The sequence below is a fragment of the Vidua chalybeata genome, chromosome 7 (assembly GCF_026979565.1).
Source record: "Vidua chalybeata isolate OUT-0048 chromosome 7, bVidCha1 merged haplotype, whole genome shotgun sequence".
Lineage (NCBI taxonomy): Eukaryota > Metazoa > Chordata > Aves > Passeriformes > Viduidae > Vidua > Vidua chalybeata.
This window is the reverse complement of record NC_071536.1, coordinates 32,797,039-32,823,917: the sequence shown is the minus strand read 5'-3', so window position 1 is coordinate 32,823,917 and position 26,879 is coordinate 32,797,039. Positions and strand designations below refer to the sequence as shown.

Sequence of the window (26,879 nt, the reverse complement as noted above, 5' to 3'; positions counted from 1 at the left end):
GTTGCAGGGGATTGGACTGGATGGCCCTTAAAGGTCTCTTCCAACCCAAACTATTCTGTGACAGCAGGTTGTTTCATTATTTCCCTGTCTTACAGTTGAGTTACATTCTAGCTGTCTTCAGCTGTGCACTTTTTGTTTGAACACCTCATACATCAATGCTGAAACTTTGATCATATTTTGCTAAATTGTTTGTTACTAAAATCATGGAGACAAATACTGTCTCCTAGGAAATACTATATCCAGCCACACTGTAAGAAACACTGAGATGTCAAAGATGTGAGATATGACTCCCTTATCTAAAGAAACTCATCATATTGTACTTTCTTTGATGACTTGCTGGATCTGAAACAGCCTGTATTTTCCTAATTTAAATCTGTTATTTGATGTTTGCTTGCAAGAAATATGTGCATCTGAACCATATTAGTTATTGCAGCCTCTGGGAACAGAAATAATTGTACTCTGTTTTCTGAAAATACATAATTAATCTTGTTGCATTTTTGTTGTAGGACAAGATTAGTTATTTTCAATAAATATAATTAATATTTAATACTATTTTGTACTAGTTTTGTATGTTTGCTTTTATTTCCATGAGATCGTGTGTCAATGGTTCTGCATTTATTTTCTGATACTCTTGAATTATCTGTAGCTATGTGTCAGGAATGGTAATCTGCACAATTACAAATGAAAACTGGAACTGGTTTTTTAGTGTCAGCTTTCATGTTAGGTATGTGTTGCTTTGTTGATTTAGAGTTTAAGTCAGCAACAATGAGGAAGTAGCTGTCTATAACAAAACTTCTGGCTTCTTCTGTTCTCAGCATTTCAATGGAAATATTATGACATTCTGAGTCAGAACTTGGGGTTAAAGTGATTGGTGCCTTTATCAGATACTGGTACACCAGTGAAACGTTTGTTGTTATTTTCTCTAGGTAGAAGCATTTAAAATCACCATATTTCCTTAAAACTAAGTTAAGGAATAAATGATTATTGAAGATGTGAGAAGAAGTATGAAATGATATTTTTTTTGTAACTGTCAGCTAAACAGATTAGAAAGATCTTTGTTGACTTGGAAATAGCCATTTTAAAAGTCAACAAAATGCTCTGTGTTCTTTGTACATTATTATTAATTCCTATTAACTTCTTTTTCCCTAATCTGTTCATGAATAAATTGCTCTTAAAGGAATTTTTAATTGGGTCTTTTAGGTTCTTGTCATTCACTAGACTCAATACTCCTTTTGTTCTCCTTCATTCTGAATGTGTGGTGTATTATAGAATGAACATTGTTGGTTTAGTCCTTGTGGTGCAAAATCAAGCCCAGTTCTCTCAGAGCAGCATTGTAAACTCTACAGCTTTGATTTGAGAAGATGAGAAAAAACTTCTTTAAAAATAGTTTAGACTTGAAGCACTTGTGAGCAAAGAAACAAGGAAAAGTATGATGTATTTCTTGCAGTTGAAGGAAAAGTTACTTTAAAAGTTAGGATTTGTTTTTCTTTTGTCTAAATATTCTTTATCTTGGAAGGCTTACTGTTATTTTAGAAAATGACCATTGAAATGTTCACAGATGTAAGGCACAATTATTTAATTTATCTCAATGTTTGTGTGTGTGTGTGTACATGCACAGCTGAGGAGTTTGAAGCAGCTTTTTGGAGGGAGGGCAGCAATGAATGAGAGAGAGAGATGCACAGTCTTAAAAGCTCAGTTTATATTTAAGTAGTAAGGAATTTTTTCTCATTCACAAAGACCTCGAGTAACTTGTCCTTAATACACCTGTGTTGTTTCCCTTTGTATTCAGGGAAGCAGTGTTTCTTGGTCCTGCGTCAGCAGCAGTTTAATATCCAGGCTCTTGTGGCTGTGGGACAGCATGCAAGCAAGCAGATGGTAAAGTTTGCTGCCAAGTAAGTAAGCAATTATATCCTGTTGTCAGAGTAAACAATGGTGGGAACCAGGACTCCCAGGGGTTGGGACCATTTTCACACATTAACATCAATGCTTCGTTTGTTTTAAAATGTAGTTATTTAAATTGTCAGCTCTCTATTGCGTTGAATACATTATACTGACAAAAGATAAAACAGAGAACAGGCTTGAAATTCATTCTGAACTGCTGAAGCAGCATTCTCTCGCCATAGACAACCTACATTTTCTTCCAGGCTGGCTAACAAAAAGTCTGGCAAGCTGAGCTTAGTGGGACACTTCATTTGGTATGTGGTGGTGCTGTGTGTCTGCACATGTTCAGCGTTTTTCTTCTACCAGACATGCAGTGTAGTAATACATTTTATACTTAGAACTGATGTGAAGAAGTCCTATATTGCAAGTGGCTTACTTAATTGAAGAAATTAAAAGTAGCTTCTGTGCACTGGGTTAATCTTATCTACAGCTTATTTTTGGCACTAAAATCTTAATAAAAAAAAAATTTGGCGAGGTAATAGTTAGATTTGCCAGTTGAAAAAATGTTTGTTGCAGCAATTTGAATTCAGTTATTTGGTTTGTTTTGTTCCTAAAGATAAAAAAATTACCTTTCCCTTCTCTTTGCCTCAAGATTTTGCTTTCAGGTTGTCCTGTAATAAATATGCTTGTGTGACAAACGTGCTTTATAGTAGAGCTTTAATCATGTCTATCTACTTGTTCACAAATAGAAATGTGGATCAATTCTGTGCAGTTTATTCGGTGCAGAATATGTTTAGCATGTGGCACTTGAGTTGCTTCTGTGGAGTTCTTGGCACTACTCTCATGCCTGGGAAGGGAGCCCCCACTAATTAGCTGCAAAAGTGCTACAGCCTTCAACCTTCAATATGTCAGGGAGGGGAAAGATTCATTATAGTAGAGACTTCCAGAAGCCAAGTTAAGAAGGTTGGGATAATGCTTCTGCTGATGGGGTTCAAGGCAAGAGGAAAACAGAACCAGCAGTGTTTGTTTGGTGGTGCTCAGTGCTGGCAGTGCCAGTGTGAAACATGCTGTTCACAGGTGTTTATGAGCCAAAGTGAAGTGTTCTGTTTCTTCATGAAATGATTTGTTCCCTCCAGTGCTTGGAATCTCTGAAAAGAATTAAGTGTATAATGTACTTGTTCCCTAATTCATCTCCCTCAAAACTCTCAACAGTCTGCCTGTACTCCCTCGAGAAACTTGTGCTACAGAACAGTGGAACAACTCTTAGACTTGTGATGCACGCTCTTCTATTCTCCAGTTCTCTCCAGTATCTCTCTTTTTTCAGTTTTCTTCGTGGTTCTTCCGTCCACAGCTGAATTTCTTACACTTCATGATTGGTAGATCTTTGTGATTAGGAGCTCGTGAGAGGGAAGCTGTCTTTTCTTAATTTTTCCATATGCTGACTGCTACTTATAAACCTTCTGTGATGGTTTTTTGTGATTCACTAATCTTTTCTTACTCAATTAGTTTTCTGCCAGATTAGTGATTTAAATTAGGTGATGGAGGTCCAGAGCTAACGAGGAATGGTAAACAGTGGAAGAGGGTATGTGGAAACAGTAGAGGCTAAATCTTCTCTCTACTGGCAGCAGTGAGCTATTCAGTCAGGCAGAACCTCATCCTTAGGTTCTTCCCAACTCCCTGTCATCTTCCCTCTTGATGAGACAGACTTGAGTTCCTCAGAGTAGCCAGACTGATGATGTTTGTACTGTGTTTTGACTTTTCCTTCTGCTCCTTTTTTTGGCATAGCATTTGCTAGCCAAATCCTGGTACTTCAGCCTCACTTACTTTGTAGCATTCAAGTTTCCCTTATTTGTGCTTCTGAATGATTATATGCTCATCATCATGTTCTCTGAGTGGTGTAACTCTGTTACAGCCTTCTGGATCTTCTTTTGGGGGTTTGCTTTTGGTTTTTTTAACACCATTAGTGCAGTCATTTCCACAGGATTCCTTCCCACCAGCAAACCTATTTTATTAATATCCTGCCATGCTCTCACTTTTTCCAGTGTTTCATCTCCTACAATTCTGTCTGCTGCTGGCACTGCAGCTGCCTCAGAGGCTGCTGCTGTTCCCTGCCTGGTGAGTGCACATGGGGTCACTGTGTCAGCAGCACCTGAAGCAGATCCTCAGTACGTGCCTGTCCTCAGTCACTTCCCTGCTGCCTTTCACCTGCTCTGGAGTGATCCCATTATTTCTAGCAGATGAGGCTGGGCTTAGATGTCTAAAAATAACTATCCTGTTTCCCTGCCTTTCTCAGTGTCTTTTTTTATCATCTCATTTCCTACATGTTAAATGAGGAAATACACACTTATTGAAGAAAACATTTAACACAAATATCTTAAATTTCAATTAAATTTTAAGTGTTTTCACTGTATATTTATAGTATATAAACTATATTTTCCATGTGCTACTTTCATACTGTGTCCACAACTTTGTTGGAAATAGTTTGTAAAATTCTGGGTCTTGAATTTTTAATTTTAGTTGATTAAATAATGAGCATTTTTGGTACAAATTTTCATAAATTATAAACAAACCCGTTCCTCTTTTAGATATTGGCACATGGAAACCAAGAACTTTCATAATGTTCTGTGGTCAGCAACATTTATACAGTAATTACCACAATCATCATTAGAATGTGAGTTTTTAGTGCAAGATACTTTATAGTGGTTCAACTCAGATTTACAAAGAAATTTCTGTGAGTTTAACCATGGAAAGTTTAACCATGGAAAGCTTAGGTTGAACTTCCAAAACAAACATAACACAGAGGCAGTTGAGATCCTGGGTTGGTAGCTGTGGAATTGTTCTTCTGCGTTTTATCAGAAAAAACAGTTCAGCCTGGTCCTGCAAGGGATGCTGCATGAGAGAAACAGTTAATTGTCCCTTTTAGACAGCAGAGGTACCCGTTAGTAATTTATCTTAGTAATTCATCAACCTGCTTTTTTCCATCAAGCTGGGGTGTGGCTGGTTTTGGTTTTCTTTCTCCTTTTCTATGTCAGCATTGAGCCTTTCCCGCCACCCCTCTGCCAGAGCCACTTGAGCTGATAGAGCAGTTGAGAGAGGTGCTTAACAGATTCTAATTTAGCTGCTCAAAAAAATTGCCCATGCACAGGAAGTAACTTGATGGCTCTTTGTAGTAGACTGGAGAGTAAAAAGGCCGGAGGGAGATTAAAATGGAGCAGGGGGGAATGGTTAACTTGTATGAAAATAATTCACAGTGTAGATATGTAAGTTCTTTAGCTAGATAAATTGGTAGTACCAGGAAGACTGAGGGATATTGCAGAATGTTTTCTTTATCCATTTCTGTTTAAATTTTATATCAGAAGATTGGAAGAAAATGTCAAATTGCAGCTAAGTTTGTTGGTGACACAAAAATTGGACTGGTAAATAGGGACTCAGGAGTGTGTAGTAACCAGGATTCATTTAGAATAATCACTTCTATGCTCTTCAGTGTGAATTTGTACCTTTGTGATTGTTTGGTCAGATTTTGTGGGTGTTCAGGATTAATAAATAGAAGAATGCAGAGAGAAATGTGAGATTGTGATAGATAACTGACTTGACAGGAGCCCATGCAGTTCTCTGACTTCTAGAAAATAGCATTAATGTAATATGTGCTTGGTTTTAGGCAATTCTGGACTATTTTGTCCACTTTTGTTGTCTTTGTATCTGAATACATGTCAGATTGGAAAAGGTTGATGGTGAAGTTGAAAGAAGAAATGATACATGGTCAGGCAAATCTGCCTTCTATGAGACTAAAGAAAACTGTTCTATCCTGGAGAAATTAGTGGGTGATTTAAATCCCAGTCCGGTGGTGCTGTGCGAGGTTTTCTGCCAGCGGGGGGTTCTTTACATTGCAGATACAAAGGTATGACAGGATGCAATGAACAGAGGATGAAATTAGGGGAATTTAGAAAGGAAATAAAGTGTAGGTTTTTTTAGTGAAAATTACTAAAAATTAGTTGTGAACTTTGTTACTTAAAATCTTTAAAAGCAGATTGGCCTCTTTTTTTCCCCAGAAGATACCCAGGTTCAACCAAGTGTTAGAATGTTGGCATAGGAAACCAATCTGTACATTTTTAGAATGAAGAGAATAAGATCAGGTGTTTACCTGGCATTTTTGTATACAATGTCAGATATAATCCTTCAGGGAGTTCATGCATACTAACTATATTTGTGCAGACAGGATTACAGTTGCTCTTGTTGAATACAAAATGTTTATACACTTAACTACTTAAAAAATACACTAATTTTTTGAAAGTAAATAGTTGCCTTCATTTTCACTGGCATTCAGATAAAGGATCATTATGTATTAAGACAACTATTCAATATTTTTCATTTAATAATTTATTCATATAATTTGTGCAGTCTGCTTACAGAAGGGTGATGAAGAAAAAACAACAAAATGCCAGAATAAATATAGATGTTATAGAAGAAGTAAGCATTTTCTGTTTAAAATCTGTAAATAACCAAGTTTCTTCCTATTCTTTGAGCTTTTGACCAAGAAAGTGTTGATTGTCATTCAGTTTGGGAGGCCAGCATAGGGTTCAGCTTGCAACACAAAGCTGTTGATGAAAGATGTTGTTATAAAGACTGCAAGAATGCAATCCTGTGGTTAAAAGAGAAAGTCTTGGCTAATAGACATGCAGCTAATTAAGAGGGACATAAGGCATCTAGTGGACACTTTAGAAATTATAATCTTAATTTTTTTGAACATTACAAAATAGTTTTCTGTACAGAGAATTTTTTATTGTTGGACTTCATGAGTCTATATACTTAAATAGTTTCTTTTTGGATTAAACAATGGAAAGAGGTCATCTGTCTCTTCTTAATGCCTTATGCATCCTACTTTAGTTTGTAGTTCCTGGTAATATTAATTACATGTGTAAATGTTGTTGTCCTTAATGGAAATTGTGGTACTGTGGCATGTTTTTCTGCTACTTGTTCACTTTTGTTGGTGTTTGGGGGTTTTTTGTTACCCAGGGGAATTTTATAAAAATTACCTAGATGACTTATTCCTGCTGCTGTGGAGAATGCTTTGCTGTAGTTACTGGCATTTTATTAGAACATCTTGTTCCTTGTTGTAACTTGAACTGAAAATGCCATTTCAGTAACATCCTTGGAATTAGCTGTTGGGATCAAAGCAGCACCTTCCAGGTTTCTGTAGTCTATGTTTGATGCAGTGTTATGGACTTCAGACACTTGCAGCTCTAGGTCTTGCTTAGCATGGTTCAAACAGAACTCAAAACACAAGCTTTTATTTCCATACTGGATTAAATGTGGAGTTTAAATGAGGAAAAGCACATTTTAAAATTATCAAATGAAATTTGGAGGAGATGATGGATGTTTATAAATACAAAGATGGTCACATGCAGTAGAACCCTTCCTATTGCTTTTGTGTGCCCAGGCAATTACTTGAATATTTGGTTACAGGGACCTACACAGTTAGGAACTCAGTTGAAATGCATCTTAAAATCATGGCATGTGTAATGACTAAGAAATGCTACAGTTTAAAATATGTTCCAGATCAAAAAACATGTTTTAATTGCAACTCCTGTGTAAAAATGGAGTGAAAGCTCAATTTATCCTATGTGCAGAGCTATAGTTATGCAAGTTTGCAAAGCAACATTGCAGTTACAGTGATGCAAAAGTCAGTTTCTTCCTGTATTTTTAACCTGATACCATTTTGCATGTCTTGAATTCCTTGCACATTCTGATCAGAGCTCTGTACAGACTTCACTAACAGTTCTCATCCATGGGATCACCAATCTAATTATGAATCCTTACAGCATATTTATATTTAACTATTATTCTTTTCACAGCACAGAGAATTTCCTTCAATAAGTTTAAAACATTATTTGCTGTTATTACCGAGAAGGCTTTTATTTAGCAGATTAGAAACTGGTATTTTCAGTGAAGACAGTGCTATTCATGTCATTAGTGGTGTTTTCTGGACATTTGCCAGAATGTTGACATGGAAAAGGAAACAGGAAAAATAGAAAACTTTTTAGGGAAAAAAGTTCACATAAGAGTAAAACTTTAATTCTTTTAAACATTCACGCATTCAAAAAGCAAAGGAAATTTATAGTTACACTTAATATTGGCTTAGCATCTATTCTCAGAGATAATCATGCTCTCTTGCATCCAAAGCACAGTCTGTGTAAGGAGTTTCAAACAGAATCATTTGTAATGGAAAGTACTTGGAAGCGCTTGGTGTCATTTCAATTATCCTTTCTCATATTTGTTGCCTCTGCTAAACTAATGGAGATGGAGGCTCACCCATAACTAAATGGATTCTTATTTGAAGCCTGCTCTCAGCCTCTGCTTTGTACAAATGTAGCTGTGATTTGAGCAGCTGTAGCTCTTCTAAAGTGTAAATGTACCAGAAGAACATGCTGTTCATGAATTTAATGCAGTACATGGAATTACCTGATGGTTAAGCATGTCAAGCATATGAAGCACCCTTGTCTGTATTAACTTTAGGGCAGCTAATAAGTTCTATCACCTGAAAGTAAAAAAGTGTAATTTAAAAAAGTGTAATCAGCTAAAATACTCAAATTTGGCTTTTTATTTTTTAGTTAATTGGAATATACTTATAGTGCCACTGTTAGGTTTTGAGAATTTGATTCTTGAATTTTCCAGTTACTTTAGTATCATCAGATTTTCCAAGATTTTTATTCAAAGTAAAAAAAAGTACCAGCCTTGCAAAGTTGAGGGTTGTTAATGGCTCTTTGCTTTGCTGCTTTTAGCAGTGGCCAGCTTGTCTGATGACATCCTCACTCACCTCTTGTTGTTTGCAGTTAAATTGTGGGGCCTGATACTTTCCTGCTGTCTAAGGGCATAGGTGGTCAAGTGATGTACATAAAATGCTTTTCAGCTTTCTCAAGAAGGACTCACAAGTGAAAAATTAATTGAAACATTAGTTTTCCTAAAAAGGAAAGGAATATTTTTAGCTATTTGGACTCTTGTAAGCTAACAGATAGACAGAGTGAAAATGTATTTCCAGTGAAGGTAAGATTATCTGTAGAAAATTGCTGGTTTAAACTCCAATACCTTAAATACGTAAAGAAAAACTGCTCATACAAATTCTTTTCTCACCTCTGACTCTTGAGGCTTTTGTTATTGTTTGCTTATAGTACACATACTTTATATCATATCTTTGGAAGACTTTCAGTATGGTGTGTGGTGTTCCAATGTACTATTAGTGACTGTTAGTGGGAGCAGTTAGGATGTCCCCTGTCACAGAGAAATTACTTTGGAGCATCTTGCATCTTTCAGTCACAAGTCATGTAGTTTAAACAAGCTGAACTAGTTTTGATTTTCCACTTCAGTCCTAGGACTTCCCTTCAGTTTGTTGTTCTGCTGGTGAAGACACATCTTGCAGATAATTGCATCAGCTGACACATGGAAGAGTGTCTGTGGCCTAGAAAAAGAGCTCTGCCACTTGTCAGTTTATATATAAACAACACATAGAGAATGGGTGAGCACTGAGCTCAATCATAATTCTCTTCCTCTGAAGTCTTCCATCCCAGTTTGAATTCATTGTGGCTGGGGATATTTCAGCAAACTCTTTTATTAATAAGTAATTAGATATAAAAGTAACTTCAGATCCTTGACTCTGTTCTGTTGTTCAGCAGTCCATACAGTGCATGAATGGTGCTCAGTGCTGAGGCTGCTGCAGTGTGCAGTGGAACTTACTGAGCCTTCTGTTCTCTCTTTATTGCCAGCATCACCAAAGAGAGCATTGTGGACATCGAAGGCGTTGTGAGGAAAGCACATCAGAAAATCGGAGGGTGTACTCAGCAAGACGTCGAGCTTCATGTTCAGAGGGTAAATTTTTGAGCAAATGGAGCACTGGTTAATTGTTTGATTGATTTGAGACTGTCTGTCTGCCTACATACATAAACTTTGTCAGTAAGGAATCCCACGTCAGAGAAATAAACTGCTTTAAACTATAAATGTCAGTGTTTTATATGTAAAAATTAAACACTTCTGGTTTTAAGATACTTGGAGTTTATATTTCCCTGGTTTTAATCTGCAATTTGAATCACAGTATCAAGTGAAATAAAGTATCTCGCTAGAACAGTTTGGCTAGAAATGCTTGTAATTCAAGTTTTTGATTCTTGACTGCAGTAGGTACTGGAATAAAAAGTCTGCTTCTTTTTAAGTGCAAGTCAGGAGTTTCTTCTTTATCGGAGTTACAATCTTCCCCTCAGTACAATGGACTGGAATACATAATTCTCACAGAAATAAACTCTCAGTGGCTTAACAGTATGGAAACTTCTGAAATCTAAAGTTCCTGGAGCTTGTGCTGTAGGGCTGGAGGAAGTGTAACTTTATAATTTGTTTAAATAGAAAGCATATTTAAACCTTTATGTAATATCCTTTTCTTCTAAAGGTTTTTAACTAAACTGTATTCCTACAATACAGCTGAAACCCAGTTGCCTCAGCACTGGAGCACAATGGCTATTATAGAAGTGAGGTAAATCTTAGCTAACAGCACTAGGGAAAATCTGCCGATTTTGAAGAAACATGATTTAATATGTGTGCAGATTATCCTATGCTTGATTTCTCTGAAAGAACATCAAATTCACTGCTCCTCTAGGAGCAATACTAGACCATGAGGCACAGCAAGGTGGTTTTCATTCTCTGATTGTATTTTAGTTATCTCATAAATTTTTTAATCTGAAATAGCTCTTTCAGCGGTATTCAGATGATAAGTAAATGATACATTAATAAGGAGGAGAACGGGATCATCTTGCTGGAATCAGAAACTAAAACTCAGTGAAATCTGGTATATTTAGAGCTGGCATTCATGCCAAAAGGCTTGTCCTTCAGGCTGTATGAACTTGCTCAATTTGGTACTTCCCAGAAGAAAAAAAGATGCTTCAAATCTTTCAAAGGGAAAGCAAGAACTAAGCACTTCAGTATTGTCATGAGAATGCACAATGTATCTCAAGTATTGGAATAAAATCACAGTCTGAGAGCCAGTAGCCTATGCAAACACTGTTTCAAGTCTCTGCTAGAAATATCCTATTGTAAATGACACCTCCTTTTGAGCAGAGCCTCATGCTATTTCTGTTCTCTCTCAATTTCAGATCTATGTGATCAGTTCAGCTGAACCCAGGCTGCCCTTACAGCTGGATGATGCTGTTCGACCAGAAGTGGAAGGAGAGGAGGTGAAAACTTTGCATCCTCAAATGCTTTTTTTTGTCTTTGTAGCTGAACAAAAGCACAAAAGCCAAGCAACTTCCTTAATGCGGTGGTTCTGGGGGTTTGTTAGGTTTGCATTTTACTTCCTTTGTGCTATCCAGAATTGTGTTCAACATCTCTGTAGCTTTGATGTCTGTTGAACTGCAGTCAAACCAGAGGCTTTCCAATCCTGTGTGTGTATCTGTTGCATCCTCATAGTTGGGTTCTGCCTGTGACCTCTGGGAGAAGTTACACCTTGACCTTTTCTATGCTGCCAGTTTGCTCTGTGTTCTTTCTAGAATGATCTAGATGTTCAGCTGAACATAGAAATAACCCTTTGCTTTTAGCCAGAGGGTTTTTTTTCTCCATTGATTTTGATTTTTTGAAGTTTTGGTTTTGTTTATTTTTTGGATGTGTGTGTATTCACTATGTGCTTCTGTGCAACTGTTTAGGATGGAAGAGCTACTGTAAACCAAGATACAAGACTGGACAACAGAATCATTGATCTAAGGGTAAGGAACATGCAGTGCTGCAGGCTTGCCTGCAAGTGTTTATTCTTCATGTTTCTAATCCACAAAGCAATAAAAGTCATAGATCTGATGGAACTGTATTGTTGGCCAGAAGAAAAACAAACAATATGTTTTTGTGGTTTTGTGTGGTATCGTAAAAGCACAGGATTCTTGAATCCTAAATGTTTGCCTTTACTGACATTAATTAAAGAACATACATTGGTAGTTTAAAGGTAAACGTTGATGATTTAACATGTGACTGTGTACATCTGGGCTTTTTAGCTGCAAAAGTTAAAGGTGACTGAATAGGGACAATTTAGAGACAATATTTTTTCTCAGAAGTAGTTTTTGTTATCCAAAACCCGTAAAGAGTTTGGTTTTGAGGTATAAGGTGGAAGTTCCGAGTATTAACAGGTATTCAGATGCTGTAATGCATGCCTTGCCAGAGAAATTGTACCAGGCCATGATACCAATCTCATTCTCTTTGTTGTTTCCACAGCATTCATGTATTTTCCTTTTTTTTCCTGAAACACCTTTCTTTATCCAGGTCCTATATACCCAACCTTCTGTAAATTCATAGACCTCCCAGATATTTACCATTTCTAATTAACAGAAAAATACTCTCTACTAAATTACTTACAGAACTTGGATTTGTTTTTTATGAAACAGCAGCTAACACTTAAGTGTGTAACTAAGCATTACTGACTTGAGGCATCTTGGCCTTTTTCTAGGCTGTTTAGCCATTTTAGGCTCTCCACAATAAAATTGTAATCAACACTGAATGAAGACTGTGCTTAGCACATTTTTTTGATACCTAGTACTGTCTTCAGGGTTCTTGATAATGGCAGTTTCTCAGTAAATCAATCTTTGCACCTGAGAAATGAAACAAAAACGTCATTTACTTGAAAATTTGGAAAAGTTCTGGCACTGAGAGACTTTACTGCTTTTCATCATCTGATCTCCTTATTTTAGCAACTAAAACTACTTGTGTCAATAGTTTTACTTGTACCAAAGTAAATTGCTTTTCACTTGACCTTATATACAATACTGAGTAACTTCAGTCTGTGGTTACTTTTCAGTTTCTCATCATATTGATCTATTAATCTGTCTTAAATTAAGCCTTTAATGAAAAGAATTCTATACTAATGTCTGAAAGTGAAAATAATTTGAGAGATCATCAGCTTATGGTAGTGCTAAGACAGTGTACTGAATTGAAGGGGAGCAATCTGGGATGCTTGAACTGCAGGTTTTACTTGAACATCTGGTGATGAATAAAAATAACCAACAGCACTCCAGAGAAACTTAAGAAAATCCATTATATTGAAGAAACACCTGTAGAATAAATTGAGAGGAGCCATGAGGCCCAAAGAGAACAGAGAAATTACACAAAGGGAAATAACATTTAAAAATACTGGGGGAAAATGGCTTGGCGGTATCCTTGGCTGTAATGCAGGTGAGGGCATCTGCAGAGCAAAGCCTAAGAAGGTGAATAGTAATGGGAAAAGAAGGAAGACTCATGCCAGAATAAACACAAGAGATGGAAGGGAAAGGGCTAGACTAAAGTTCTGCCCCTGTACACATCCAGTAGTTCAGCATGACCATCCCAATACTTCTGAAATACCTTTGTCAGTACAGCAGTAGGGCTTTAGTTGTCCATATTCTGCCTGGAGGGTGCAACTGCTAACCTAAGTGGATGTTGCTGTAACCTCTTCTATGTCCCAACCACTGTTGGGACACCTTTTCTTCAGCAATGTCTGGCACCTTGTTTTGAGCTCTGAACCTTAACTCTGTGTTAAGAAGCTGTGTTAAGCTGTTTTTCTCCTTAGCTCCAGCAGCTGCTGCAGTGTGGTGCTAAGCAGCTGTTTCATGCTGAACAGCAATTCAGGTTAGCTTTTCACAGAATTGGTGGCAGGATGGAATGCCAGATCTCAGTACTGCAGTGTCTATGTCTCATCCTCTACATGCACCTGTGGTTGGGTATGATCTGGCCACAGCTTGCCCATGATTAGGCTTGGGTATCTGTCTTGCCTTCCTCTTCTGCACAGGAAAAAGGTTTCTGTCTCAGACTGTGTAAGATTTCTGTGTGTCTTTTCTGTTACCTTTCATTATGTGTTTCAGAACAAAAATATGTTATTTTAACCTGTTTTTTTAAAGACTGTGCTGAATAAGTAGAAAAGATATTTAATGAAGAAAGGGGAAATTTCAGTGAGAACACATGCATATATATATATATTTATGTGCATCCTAAACACTGTATGTAGTGGAATCACAAGAGTAGGAATACAAAGAAATCCAGAAAGTAGTAATTGATTTTCAGTGATTTGGTTCCATAGATTGGAGCTACTGGAGTACAAACGGGGCTTCAAAGAGCCTTTAGTGTTTCAAATGCACTGCATAAGTAGGCATGTCCTAAGGAGAGTTGCAAACATGATGTGTTATCTGAAACCATTGTTCCACAGCTGTTCCTTCTAGGAAAACAATATCATGGACAACGGGGAAAAATTTTAACAGAATAGTTCTAATGGAGATGCTGTGATGGTCTGTTCCTACAAGTGTGGGAGGAAGTCCAACCATAGATAAATGTATCATCTAGTTCTGGTTTCCTCAGTGCCCCAGTTTTTTAAAGAAGACAGAAATCACTGAACATCAAAAATAGGGATGTTGTTATTTTGAGAATGATTTACCAAACTAAATGCATAGATCTTGGTTAGGCGCAGACTAAAAAAAGTCGTTTGTATGCAACTAAAATTATTTTTGTCCATTAAACACAGTATTTAAAGCAGTTAAATAATTAGCTAATTTTAAATAGTGATTAACAAAGGAGTTAACTGGATAGGGCCAAGTCATGATGAAGGGGAGCTGGGAAACTCAAGTTATTACATGAATGAAAAAAAACTGGATTTCTGAAAATAGCATTACTCCATCCAGCTATAATGTATACCAAGAAATGTTTGATTATGATGTAATACAAGGAGTGAAATTAATAATAAGGAAATTACATTAATGGAGATGAAAGATGCAAAGTATGTTGCAAAGACTGCAAGACTTCCACTGTTGTGTACATGTGGAAATAGACTGGGTATTGCAGTGAATTATTAACAATCTTGCATTTTGTTTGCTGACAAAGATCTCTCAAAAGTGTCTCATAGTTTAATTCCTGTAAGGCTGGGGGTGGGAAGTACTTAAATGCCAAGATGCCAAGCTACTGCTGTAGTTGTTATTGTGAGGTATGGGGAGAAAAATTGTGATTAGTTAGGGCTAAGGCATTTTGAAAATCATTTCCAAAGAATGATTACTGGAGAAGAATGAACCTGTTCCTGATGGGTTAACTCATAAAATACAGATCACACCATTGGAGTAGAAAAGTTGGGGTTTTAGAGAAAAGAGAGCTGGTAAGAAGAAAGAAAAGTCCTGGTATGGACTAGATTTTCTTCCACATAACCACAGGTGACTGTGAGGAAACCACTCTTGACCTAAGTATCTATTTTTCACAATGGCTTAATGAAAGTCAAACCACTTGATCATAGAGATATTTGATTTACCATTCACTTACCACAACAGTTAAAAAGGGCAAAGTAGAGAGAGCACTGACTCTGTTTTTAAATCTTTACTTTTCTGCTGTTCTTAAGTTTCACTGAAGTATTCGGTGGTGTGTAGATGTCCCATGTCTGTAAAAAGACCTGCAGAGGCTGTATTTCATGAAGTTCTATGATACTTGAAAAGTAATGAAGAAAAGACCAGTGAAACACTTGTTCTTGTAGTTTGCTTCTTAAAAATACCAATTCAGGTTCCTCCAGTTTTACATTGTTAAAAAAAAAAAGAAGAAAAGACCAGTGAAAGAAACACTAATTCTTGGGTTTTACTTCTCAGTTTGTCTTTGGAAAAGTCTGAAGAAAGAAACAATTCAGATTCACCCAGGTTTACAATGGCCCTCACTGATGTCCTTGCTCTGGTTTATTTTTCATGTTCAGCAGCACTTAAATCTCAACAGTACCTGTGCCTTTTTGCAGTCCTGTTGCTACAGTTGTGTCTGCTATAGCCCAGCACACTTAGACCAAAGCAAAGCCTTTTTAGGGTCAGTATTACCCTGTTTATATTGCTCAGGGAAGAGCATTAACATTAAACTGTGTCTTTAGTAGTTTATGGGTGTCAGACTGTGTTATGTGATAATCCAGCTGTACACTGATCTTAATGCTCGATTACTTCAAGCTTGATTTCATTGTATTGGATTCAATTTCCTCATTGCAAAAGCTGTGTTTTTCCTGACTGAATCTAAGCTATAATGAACAAGCAAATGTACAGTTCATTTTCTTGTGGGCAGTGATTTGGCAGTGTGTACATACACAGTCCCAGTCATTTAGACAACAAACTCCATGTTCATATATTCTTGCACTATGAGTAATATGAAATTTGAATAAAAGTTGACTTCAGTCACCTTGGGGTTAAAAAAAAAGGTTGTTTAAGATAAATTCTGTTTCCTAGCAAAACCTTCATTTGTCCTATATATAGTGGAGGAATTGCAAAATTAGTTATATTATTTTAAATAATGTATATTACTTAAAAGAATATAGATTACATTATTTAGCTAACTATATATTTATGGTTGTTCCTCATTGAAGATAGGTAGCTACAACAGGCAAACAGAAAAGCAAAAATGAGGGGAGAGCAGAATAAATTCTGCAGCTGATGTGAGAGTAACAAGAAAGTTCACAACTTCTCATGTCTGTGCGTGGGTCTCGCCTCTGAGATACGATCATGCTGCTGTGAACTGACCTCAGTTCCACTAAAAAACATTTGGCAGCACACGTGGCTGTTGTTCTGACTCTGCAACTTGTGCCAAATGAAAAGTGATAATTGTTTTTATAAGCTTACAGTGCTCAGTTTTATCATTAATGTTTTCCTTCATGGCATCTGAATAATAAATACACAGGTGAGGTTATAACTGAAACTCATACCTCAGCATTGTTCCCTAAACTTTTCTTCTGCTGTCTGTGTCAAAGGTTACACATTATTGAAAATAATGAGTTTTTCTGTAAAATTGACTTTGCAGACCAAGTTAAAACATTAACACTGTTAACTGCAACAGCATTTAATTGTCATAAATTTGTTTCTGTTTCTGATTAATTCTTGAAACAATATTGACTATCTTTGCCATAGTCTCAGATAAGATAGTTGGTCAATATGTATGTGGAAGGGTTCCTATTGGAGTAAACACTATACAAGAAGAATGCCATGGCAAAATCTTACTTGAAGGCAAAGGTAAAAATCAATTAATTTTGACAGCTGTCTCTGTCTTTAGTTTGCTAAGTACCTAGTTAGTTAGTTTCCTAGTTCGTGTACCTAAGTGTGAAAGCTCAAATTGTGACTGTGTTACTTACCATTGTACAAACCTTGCTATATATACCAGCATCTCAGTTACTGAATTATTTTCTTCAAATGAATTTGTTCTCTTTGTGTTCTGAACATCACACCAGTGCAAGGAATGTTACTAAATCAGAGAAGTTTTTTCTCCATTTTTAAAATACTTGGAAATTATAGTGGCACATAAAACTTCTGAGGTCATTGATTTGACTCCACTGCAAATTGTCAGATGCAGTTCTTTAGGAGCTTATCTCAGATGTCTTGTGAGTCTGTTTAGTTCTTACAAGGAGGCTGCAGTGTCACAAATTCCCAACAGTTACCCATGTTGGCAGTCTCTGAATAAATGGACACTGAAACTCAGCCACCTTTGGTGAAAGAAGAGTGGTCCTGTCAGATCTAATTTGAGGTATGGAGAATTGCTGCTTGTTCTTGGTCTGCAGTTAAATAAAAGCTTCAGTGTCCAGTTCTGTGAATTTGGCTGCTTTCATGAATGCTGTTTCTAAGCCTAACTTACCATTATAGATGGCTTAGGAAGACAGATTCCTTGTCCTGCATCCTCACAAAGTACAGGAGGAGTTACCTTACTGGACAGCTGTGTTGGGTATTGGCTGGCTTTGTTTCTGTGCACAGTTTTAGGTCAGATCATGTAATTGCTTTCAGACTGGGTTTAGCAACCAGTTTTCTTTTTTTCCTGGGGCTGTTTGACTTACTACTGCATTCTCACCTGCTCTGGCATGAAAATGCTGTTGGTTCACACCAAGGGTAGAAGAGGCATTGTTTCTATCCTGCTTTATGTTAATGTTACACATCTTCTCTTTTAGCAATTTTAGATGTGTCTAGTTCATCAAAAACTTTATTGGGAAACTCAAATGTGACTTAAAGTTGTCAACTCTTTCACCTTTCAAGTAGGATATGGTTAAGAAGAAAAAATCCCTTTGAATCATCCTGGTACTCGGATGTAACACTGCCAAATTATGTCCATAACTCAGGCAGAGTCTTACCATATATCTTGTTCTGGGAGATCAGTGTGAAAAAGATGAAAAACTTTTAGGGTACTTTTGTAACTGTTGCTCAAAACCTCATTTCCTTCATTTTGAATGTTTGAGTAGTGGCTGTGGTCTATCAGACGTGTGGTTTGTCAGACAGTGAGAACTGCTATTACTTACTAGTCTCAACCACTTAACCCGCCTGAAATATTTCAGTGGTCAGCTAAAACAGCAAATAACTCCAAACAGCTACAGATGTGCAGTATTATTGCAGTTTTCTCTTTGGGTCTCTTGGTAAAGGGATGGCTTTATCTTGCAGAGATGATGGATGTAGCTTTATTTCAGCATTTCTACTGACTGTCTGTCTAAATTTGGCTTATATAATTTGTTTTTGTTGGGTTTTTTTTGTTTTGTGGTTTGGTAGAGGAGTCATGTGAAAAAGCCCACAAGGCCTTTCTTACCCTGACTGAAGAGCTGGGTGCTGTTCAGAAAGAGAAGTAAACAGTGTTGTGACGCAGGTTGTCGTAAAGAACTGTTCTCTTGCTCGTTTGCAGGAACTCGTTGGTATTTTTGTACCCTGTTAGGTTGCTCACTGTCACGTTTGAGATGCTGAAAGCACAAAATCAGATATGGCTTCAGTGCTGAGGCCTTGCAGTCTTTGCAACAGTCACTAAGGTGGTTGTATTAGTCTTCATGCCAGAAGTGTTCCAGGAATGTTTAGTGTAGGTATTTGCTAACTCAGATAAGCAGCTCAGTTGTGTCACGTGCATAAACAAAAAGAAAATTGGCAATTCAGTTAATTCATCAATTCAGTTCTGTTTTCAGCTAAATTTAAAGTAAGGTGAAAAAAAGAAGAACTGCATACCTGTTCATATCAACAGGTGCCATGTGGGCTGCTTAAATGTTGGAAGTGTAGACCTTGGGTTTTGGATGTTTTTGTGGCAGTGTTGTACATGGTTAACATGTGGCTGTGTTTTCACATGAAAAACATTGTATTTGGTAGCCTTTAACAGACATACATTTTTACCTTATGTAAGTTATTAATGGCTTTGTTTTTGTCATGCACTTGTTCTGCAGCTATTCTAGTTCAGTGTGCTGAAAACTTTTTAATAGATTTAATACTTCCATTCAATTTCTTACTGTAAAACCTTTATTTGCAGAAGCACATCTCATAAATCAGGGTGTTTTTTTTTTTAATGTAGAATTGACCATAGTGCCTCATTTATAACTGAATATGCTATAAATTGAAATTAATAATTTCTCTGGTTTCCTTTCCTGTTTCCTCTGCGTAACAGACAATTACAGATTCGCACCTTTCACTGTTTAGGCAGCTACAATAATCAGGTATTCCTGAAGGAAGGAATTCGTCCTTCCAGCTGTCCAGAAGAAGTAATAGAGTCAGGAAAAACTAACATAGGATTCATTATTTTATCTTCTTCTTGTAGACCTCCACTAGTCAGGCAATCTTCTGCCTTCAGTCTGGTATTTGTCAGCTTTTCCGAGAAACTCTTATTCGCAAGGGATTTGTGGAAATTCAGACTCCCAAAATCATTTCAGGTATTGTATATGTTATCCAGCAGCTACAGGTGTTCTTCTTTTGTAGTTGCTCAGTGTACCTATCTGACAAAAATTTAGTAAGTTCTTATTTAAAAACATAAATTTTCTTTCTAGCTTAGATGTAACATAGCAAACTTCTAGCAGGTGTCAGAGTTGGTCTTTACTTTTCTCCTGACTTAGGCTATTAAAAGAATGACAAGAAAAATTATACATATACACCTGATTTATGTAATTTGCAATGCATATGAATGTTTAATTCTGATCATATGCATTATTCTTCAGATCAGTGTTCTCAGTGTTGAGCACTTCCTGTTCCATTCTCAGTATTTAAAAAAAAAACAGTCTCATTTAGATAAAAGCATATTCCATCATAAAGATGTTGCAACAAACATGTGATATAAAATATGATGCCATTATATGGCACAATTTGTCACTTCTTTAGCAATAAGAATGTGGAATGTGGCAGAATAGAACGTGGTAGACCTTTTTCTTTTTGGAAATGTGGAATAACAGCTTCAGCTCAAAAGTCTGAAATGTAGATTTTGCTTCTAGTTCTTTTGATTTGCTGTACTGTTTTCAGGAGTCCAATGGCTTGATTTACTGATGGAGGTGTTTCTTCCATCTTGTTGGTGCTCTTTGAGGTTTTGTTGATGCCACTAAGATACATGGCATGGAAAATCAGGGCAGAACATTTGTGTTACTGTGTTATTGTTTGTATGTTTATGAACTGCACGTCTTGCTTACAGAATTTTATGCTTCTGTATTTATATTTTGGAAGATATATCTTGATAGAGCTAAAAAGTGAACATTTTAACAAAATGCATGTAAGCAGCTGTTCTTTCAACATGAAAAGTATCATTGAACTAGAAGATTGGATGACTTTTCCCTATAGAGACAGTTATATAGTATGAAGTACTAGAAGTCTCCCAAGTAATTTATTTATGTAGGACCTTTGAGGAAGTGTGCAGTGTCCCATTGTTTGGATGAGACCATATTTTGTAAAATTAACTAAGTTAAGTCAATGCAATCCTTAGTAAACTTCCAGTTTAAACATCATAACTATTTTAAGATTTGAGATTTTTAAAAGTTACCTATGTTAGGTCACTCCACCTCTCATGTCACACACTGGGAATTGGCAAGGTGAAGTGATGCAGTTTTGGTAGGTTGGTAGGTGCTTTGCAGTAAGGGAAATGCATGTGATCCTTGTTCCTGTAGCTGTCTGTGAAAATTGCCTCAAACTGAGAAAAAGCTTTGTAGTTTTGGCTCATGCCCTCTGGTAAATCTGGGATTGGCTGTGAGATATATTTATGCCTTCAGGTAGAGAGGATGGTCCTGGCAAAACAGGATATGCACTTGGATCTCAGGCTCTGCAGTGAACCCCTGGCAGCCTGAGCCACTGGCAGAGATTGGTTTCCACAGAAATGTCGGGGTGCAGGTAGATGTGTCAGTACACATAGTTATTCTCTGCTGTTCTCACTCTAAGGTGAAGGTCAGCTGAAACAGGAACATTTTAAGCTACCCCAACTAAATTTGCAGAAATTTAAGACATGGTGTGACAGTTCTGAGCTGCAAAATTTACCTTGGCATGAATGGATTGATGCAAATATATTTTTTCCTCTAGTATGCTTGGAAGAAAAATCTCTTTCTGATCTTTAAATGTAAGACCAATAATCTATCATTCTACCTCTGATTAATTTTTTACATTTTTATTTTAATAACTGCTTCATTTTATTTCAATAATTCCTTATTAAAGCACTTGCTTTCTAGCTGCCAGTGAAGGAGGAGCCAATGTGTTTACTGTATCCTACTTCAAAACCAGTGCCTACCTGGCTCAGTCCCCACAGCTGTACAAGCAGATGTGTATATGTGCTGACTTTGAAAAGGTTTTCTGCGTTGGGCCAGGTAAGAAAAGCTTTGCTTTATGCAACGTGTGAAGTGTGCCCTGGTTTTAGCAGCTGTGGTACAAGTAAGATAACACACACATACACATACTAAAGCTTTGAATAGTTTCACTTGGTGTAGTTTCACTTGCCAAACCAAATTTCAGTTGAGGTGACTGATGACAGTAAAGTTGACAGAGAAGTTGCTGTCCATGTACTGAACAACATTACTGAGAACAAGCATACTTCTAACTGTCAGTAAATACTAAAAAAGGAATAATTTCCTATCCCATGCTCTCTTTCATAAATGCTGATATCTGATATGACATGGCCACTTTAGGTGGCAATACAATAGTTTTCTTTGAAGACCTCAAATGGTTTAAAGATACCTAGCCTCTGAATGCTGAAAACAAGTCAGTAACAGTGTATAAAACATTAAAAAAAAATTAATTCCAGGTAATTCAGAAGGTCTTAAATTTCTTGTTAATCGCTAACAGATGAGTCATGGTTTATGGGAAGATGTGTTTATATTAGACTCATGTACCTGTCCCAGAAGACACACACGTGTACAAGTCCATTTCCTCTGAAAAAGGCAGTTTTCAAATCTGAAAGTTCTTGTGTCTTGAAAGCTTGTCTGTTTTTTCTACCTGTGTTTGTCAGTCTAAGCAGAGATCCTGCCTGTCTGTGGGTTGTGTCTGTCTTGTATCCTTTGAGTAGCACTGCAGTACAGACAGCTGCAGTATTGCTGTCACTGTTACAAATGATGCTCTGAGGCTGCTAGCTATATTTGTGTCTTTCAGTGAGAATTTTCATGTCTGTCTAATCCAAATGATGATTGTTATTTTTCCAACTGGAATGATAAATTCAGGTCAGTTAGAATTTCTGTTGTTTAATTTTACAGTATTTAGAGCTGAGGACTCCAATACACACAGACACCTGACTGAGTTTGTTGGTCTGGATATTGAAATGGCTTTTAATTATCACTATCATGAAGTGGTAGATGAGATTGCAGATACCATGGTGCAGATATTCAAGGGGCTTCAGGAAAGGTAATAAAAGCATTTCCTTCTTTTAATGAGCAACTTTGTTTGTTTGACATCTCTTGGACTGTGCAGTGAAGTAGACCAGCCTTTTATCCTCAGTTTGTCAGATAATCATTGGTAATCTGATTTACAACACAACTTTGAAACATATTTTTGCTTTGCTCTTAACTACTTCTTTGTGCCTGATTTCTAAGGTTCACTCAGGCCATAGGCCAGTAAGCTACTTTTAGCATCTCCTGGAGTATGCTGGCTTGCACTAAGAAACTTGCTGTCTGATATTGAAAGGACTTCCTAAGATAACTGATCCATCCTTAATTTAAAATGTCCTCCTTTTTTTGCCACTACTGGTAGATTGTTCTATTTCAAAAATGATTTTAATATTTACTATATAAGAAAGTTTTCTTGAATAGAAGTGATTGCATCAGCCTGCATTTGTTCCATGATAACAGGTTTCCATTTGCTTACAAATTAGACTGTTTTGCCAGGAGATATGCAAATCTTTGTCCAGAAGGAAATTTCTTGTTTATATTTGAATATTAAATCAAAAACGAACCCAGGTAAATACTAAGGGGTATCTAAGGGGTTTTTTCAGTGTCTTTACTGTGAAAATTTGACTGAGTCGATTATTTCTTACAAAAGGGATTAAACAGAAGTAGTAGTAAAATATTAACATCAGTGAAGTAGATGCAGTCACTTTGTTTAAACAATTCATTACAGAATTTCTCCAGAAGTGGTTTTAATACAGCTTTTATGTTGCAAGAGGGACCTCTTGTGGCAAAATCACAAAATCCTTATTAGGTGCAAGTTCTTGACTATTTTGTATTTGGCTTCTGTTCTTGTTTCTTTGTCTGTAGATTCCAAACTGAAATTCAGACAGTGAGCAAACAGTTCCCATGTGAGCCATTTAAGTTTTTGGAGCCAACTCTGAGGCTGGAATACCGTGAAGGTGTGGCCATGCTTCGAGAGGCTGGTGTGGAGATGGGTGATGAAGAGGATCTCAGGTACTTGGCAGGATGTAACTTGTGTCAGTCTTGGAAAGTGGTAGTGAAGTGTCAGTTCTGTACTGAGCACCTGGCAGCCCTCAATAAGGAACCACAGTTTTTAGAGGAATAAACAGCACTTCTGTCCAGATCTCTTGACAAGTAAATGAGTGGATGTGAAAATAACCCTTTCTTTTAACGTAGACTATAGGTACAAACTCTGAAATCTGACAGAAAGTAACTGACAACATAAAGTGAGAGCAACCTGAACCTCCTAAGGAAGAGAAGTGTTTGTTTGTCCAGCAATTGCAGTCCTTCACATGAATTGTCACACGTCTTTGAATAGGATTAAGCAAAAAGATTCTGCTGCCTTAAGGTCTTTCTTTTAAGTAACACCTTTCCATTTCTTCTTTCCACCTCTCAGGAAAATTATTAAACATTCTTGATGAATTCCCATTGATTTACTGATGGTTTAATTAGCAGTTTATGTATAAATTTTACTAAAGACATTTAATTAATTAAAACATTTCTGTTCTTCTCCATAATATATCCAGGACCATTAGGGTACTGTGTGATTTTAAGTTAAATGATCTAGCATCAAATAAAGTTTCCATCATAAGAATTTGATGGAGCAAAGTAATTTCCTCAATAAGTGTTCATGTGGTTCTCATTTACTGTGTCATACACAAGATGTATGGCAATAGGAAATATAGTACAGTTCTTCAGTAATCAGAATATGGTCACTAGGAAGAAGTTACATTGAGAGCAAGAATATTTTTAGGTATCAGATAATTTACAGGATTTCTAGGACCAATATGAAGTATTTAGAAACAAATAAATATACTTTATTTTGCAATTTCTGTGTATACAACCCAAAACAGTCAGAAACAAGTACTAGATTTTCTAAGGGTCAGGGTGCAGCAGCTCTGTAGCTGTAATCTTTTGGACTTCGTGAAGTATATCATCAGTACAAGTTCAAATTACTTCACTTTAATGATGATAATCTTTTTCAGCACACCTAATGAAAAGCTCCTGGGACGCCTGGTAAAGGAAAAGGTAACAATTATTTTAGAGTAAATAAATTTGTCATTGAATCTAAAACCTGATACTGTGAAGTCATAGAATTGCTGTAAATACCTACATGTAAACAGTACCTTAGAACATGCAGAAGTTCTGAAGAGTTGGTGATTACCATTTTTTAACTGCATTTCCATTTTGGTGCTGTGTATTTCATCTACTGTAAGTTTTGTCTTTGTCATTAATAAGCAATTTCAAACCATTTTCAATCTTTTATATTTATTTCTATCATATGTTGTACTGAGGACACCAAACAGGCTAGTAGGCTAGTATGTTCCAAAGCCACTTCTTAGGAGACTTTCAAAAAAAAAGCAAACCAGATTCTAAAATGTATAGGAGAAGATGAGATTTTTGCGGGGAAGGGGAAGTACCTGTTACAGCAGCGCATTTTTACTGCTTTACTGCTCAGCATTTGTAAGTTTACACTAGAAATAGTATTGAAAAACTGAGAGAGAATGCACCATTTTTATTGATAACTTAGACAATATTGTGGGAAGCTACTGGGATTTTTTAAAAATTTTATTTCAAAGATTCATTGGTTTTGTCTTTTTCTTGTTATTTTTTTTTGTAGTTTTCTCTTGTACTAAGTATTCTAAATTTCTTATTCAGTACGACACAGATTTCTATATTCTTGACAAATATCCTCTTGCTGTGAGGCCTTTTTATACAATGCCAGACCCAGCCAACCCTGTAAGTAAAATTCCCTGTTGTTGTCAATCGGGTTTTTTTTTCTTTTTTTTTTAGTTTAAATTATTCCATGTAGTAATAACTTAACAATATAGATAAAGTGAATTAATATGACCATAAAATCATTGAATGGTTTGGGTTGGAATGGACTGTAATATTTATTACAGCCTTGCTGTAATTAAAATTATGATAACAAGGGTCAGGTCAGGGTTGCATGACTTGTCAAATGTTTTCAGTTACTCTTTTACTGGTGAAAACATACCAGAAGGAAATGAGCAAAAACTGGGAGAGCTTTATGAAGAGATCTCCATGGTCAAACACTGCTGCCATCACTGAAAAGTGGCAGAAACATTCTTCCAGGGCAGCAGACACTTTAGATTAAAATTGGCTTTTTTTTACAGCTTTGGATATCAGAAAATTAAATTATTGAGAGGTGAATATTTGCAAACTATAAAACTCTAAATAGGAAGTAAAGTCCTTTCTGTGTTTCCAGAAAACCTCTAACTCCTATGATATGTTCATGAGAGGGGAAGAGATCTTGTCTGGAGCTCAGAGAATTCACGACCCCCAGCTGCTGACAGAAAGAGCCAAGCATCATGGCATTGGTAACAAGGCAATTTAAAAGAATTTAAGTTGTGACTTGATTTATGTCCTTTAGAGGAAGAATTTGTTATATGAGTGGTAAAATCAGAGTTCTGTTTCATTCTTACTGTTAATCCATCTAATTCTATTTAACAATCTAGAGTGAGGTATTAAGAAACTAACGAGTCTTCCAGCAACACCTTGTTGAATAGTTATTAATAAAATTATATAATAAAACTGTTACAGTCATAAATTCTAGATAGCTCTGGACAATTTACATGTTCAATGAGTAAAACCCCACTGTTAGTTTGTAATTTTTTTGTTGTGCTTCTAGTCCTGCAGTCACTTGTCTGTTTGGCTTGGAGTTCATTAAGCAGGTGAGAAACCAATATTTTTCTTTTCTAGATTTGGAGAAAATAAAGGCTTATATTGACTCCTTTCGGTTTGGTGCACCTCCACACGCAGGTGGTGGAATAGGTAAGTATCTGGTTTTTGTTTAGCCTGAGCTTAACTTAAACTGCTCAGTCCCAAGCAGAGTTCAGTATAAAATTCTGAATAGTGACCTTGTTACATAAATTTGTGGGGCTGTTATCCTGGAGAATTTAAGGAGACAAGTTCAAATTCAAGGATCATCATAAAATAAATAGGCAAAATACTAATGGCATGGTCTGGCGAGTTTAAAAAGAAGGTGATCACAAGAAAAAGTGCCACCTCACTAGCCAGGCACACCACTTCCAAATTTGACCACTGAGGAAAATTTAAGGAAGCAAGAAAATAGTGTATTATGTATGGATTTATCAAAGTCATAATCATACCAGCAGCCACTGGTCTCTGTGTATTTGATGAAGGTGTTTTGCAGTAAGGAGAAATAAGTGATTGCTTCATCATCTGTTTGGGAGCATACAACATTTGCAGGTAATCCAGAATAATTTAGGCCAGTTAGAGCTGACATCAAGGAAGCAGAAGCTTCATCTTTTCCTCAGAGTAAATGGTCCTCCTGGCAAAGTACAAGCCAAACAGGAGATGCCATGAGAATTATCACTGTGTTCAGGCTGTTCCAGGTGGAAACCTTAACGTAGGAGCTGTGTGGAAAAACAAATGTGCATCTGGGTTC

At 36.6% G+C, this 26,879-nt stretch overlaps 1 protein-coding gene across 1 annotated transcript in view; it reads left to right on the top strand.

The window, feature by feature from the left end:
- Nucleotides 1-26,879, top strand: part of DARS1 (aspartyl-tRNA synthetase 1) — a 36,834-nt gene that overhangs the window by 9,380 nt on the left and 575 nt on the right. Inside the window, exons 4-15 of the mRNA XM_053947072.1 lie at nucleotides 1,790-1,892; nucleotides 9,639-9,741; nucleotides 11,010-11,090; nucleotides 11,556-11,615; nucleotides 19,405-19,516; nucleotides 21,284-21,418; nucleotides 22,298-22,445; nucleotides 23,294-23,440; nucleotides 24,433-24,475; nucleotides 25,106-25,186; nucleotides 25,677-25,788; nucleotides 26,171-26,242. Of these exons, the coding sequence (XP_053803047.1) occupies nucleotides 1,790-1,892; nucleotides 9,639-9,741; nucleotides 11,010-11,090; nucleotides 11,556-11,615; nucleotides 19,405-19,516; nucleotides 21,284-21,418; nucleotides 22,298-22,445; nucleotides 23,294-23,440; nucleotides 24,433-24,475; nucleotides 25,106-25,186; nucleotides 25,677-25,788; nucleotides 26,171-26,242 (1,197 nt within the window). The remainder of the gene's footprint in view (nucleotides 1-1,789; nucleotides 1,893-9,638; nucleotides 9,742-11,009; nucleotides 11,091-11,555; nucleotides 11,616-19,404; nucleotides 19,517-21,283; nucleotides 21,419-22,297; nucleotides 22,446-23,293; nucleotides 23,441-24,432; nucleotides 24,476-25,105; nucleotides 25,187-25,676; nucleotides 25,789-26,170; nucleotides 26,243-26,879) is intronic.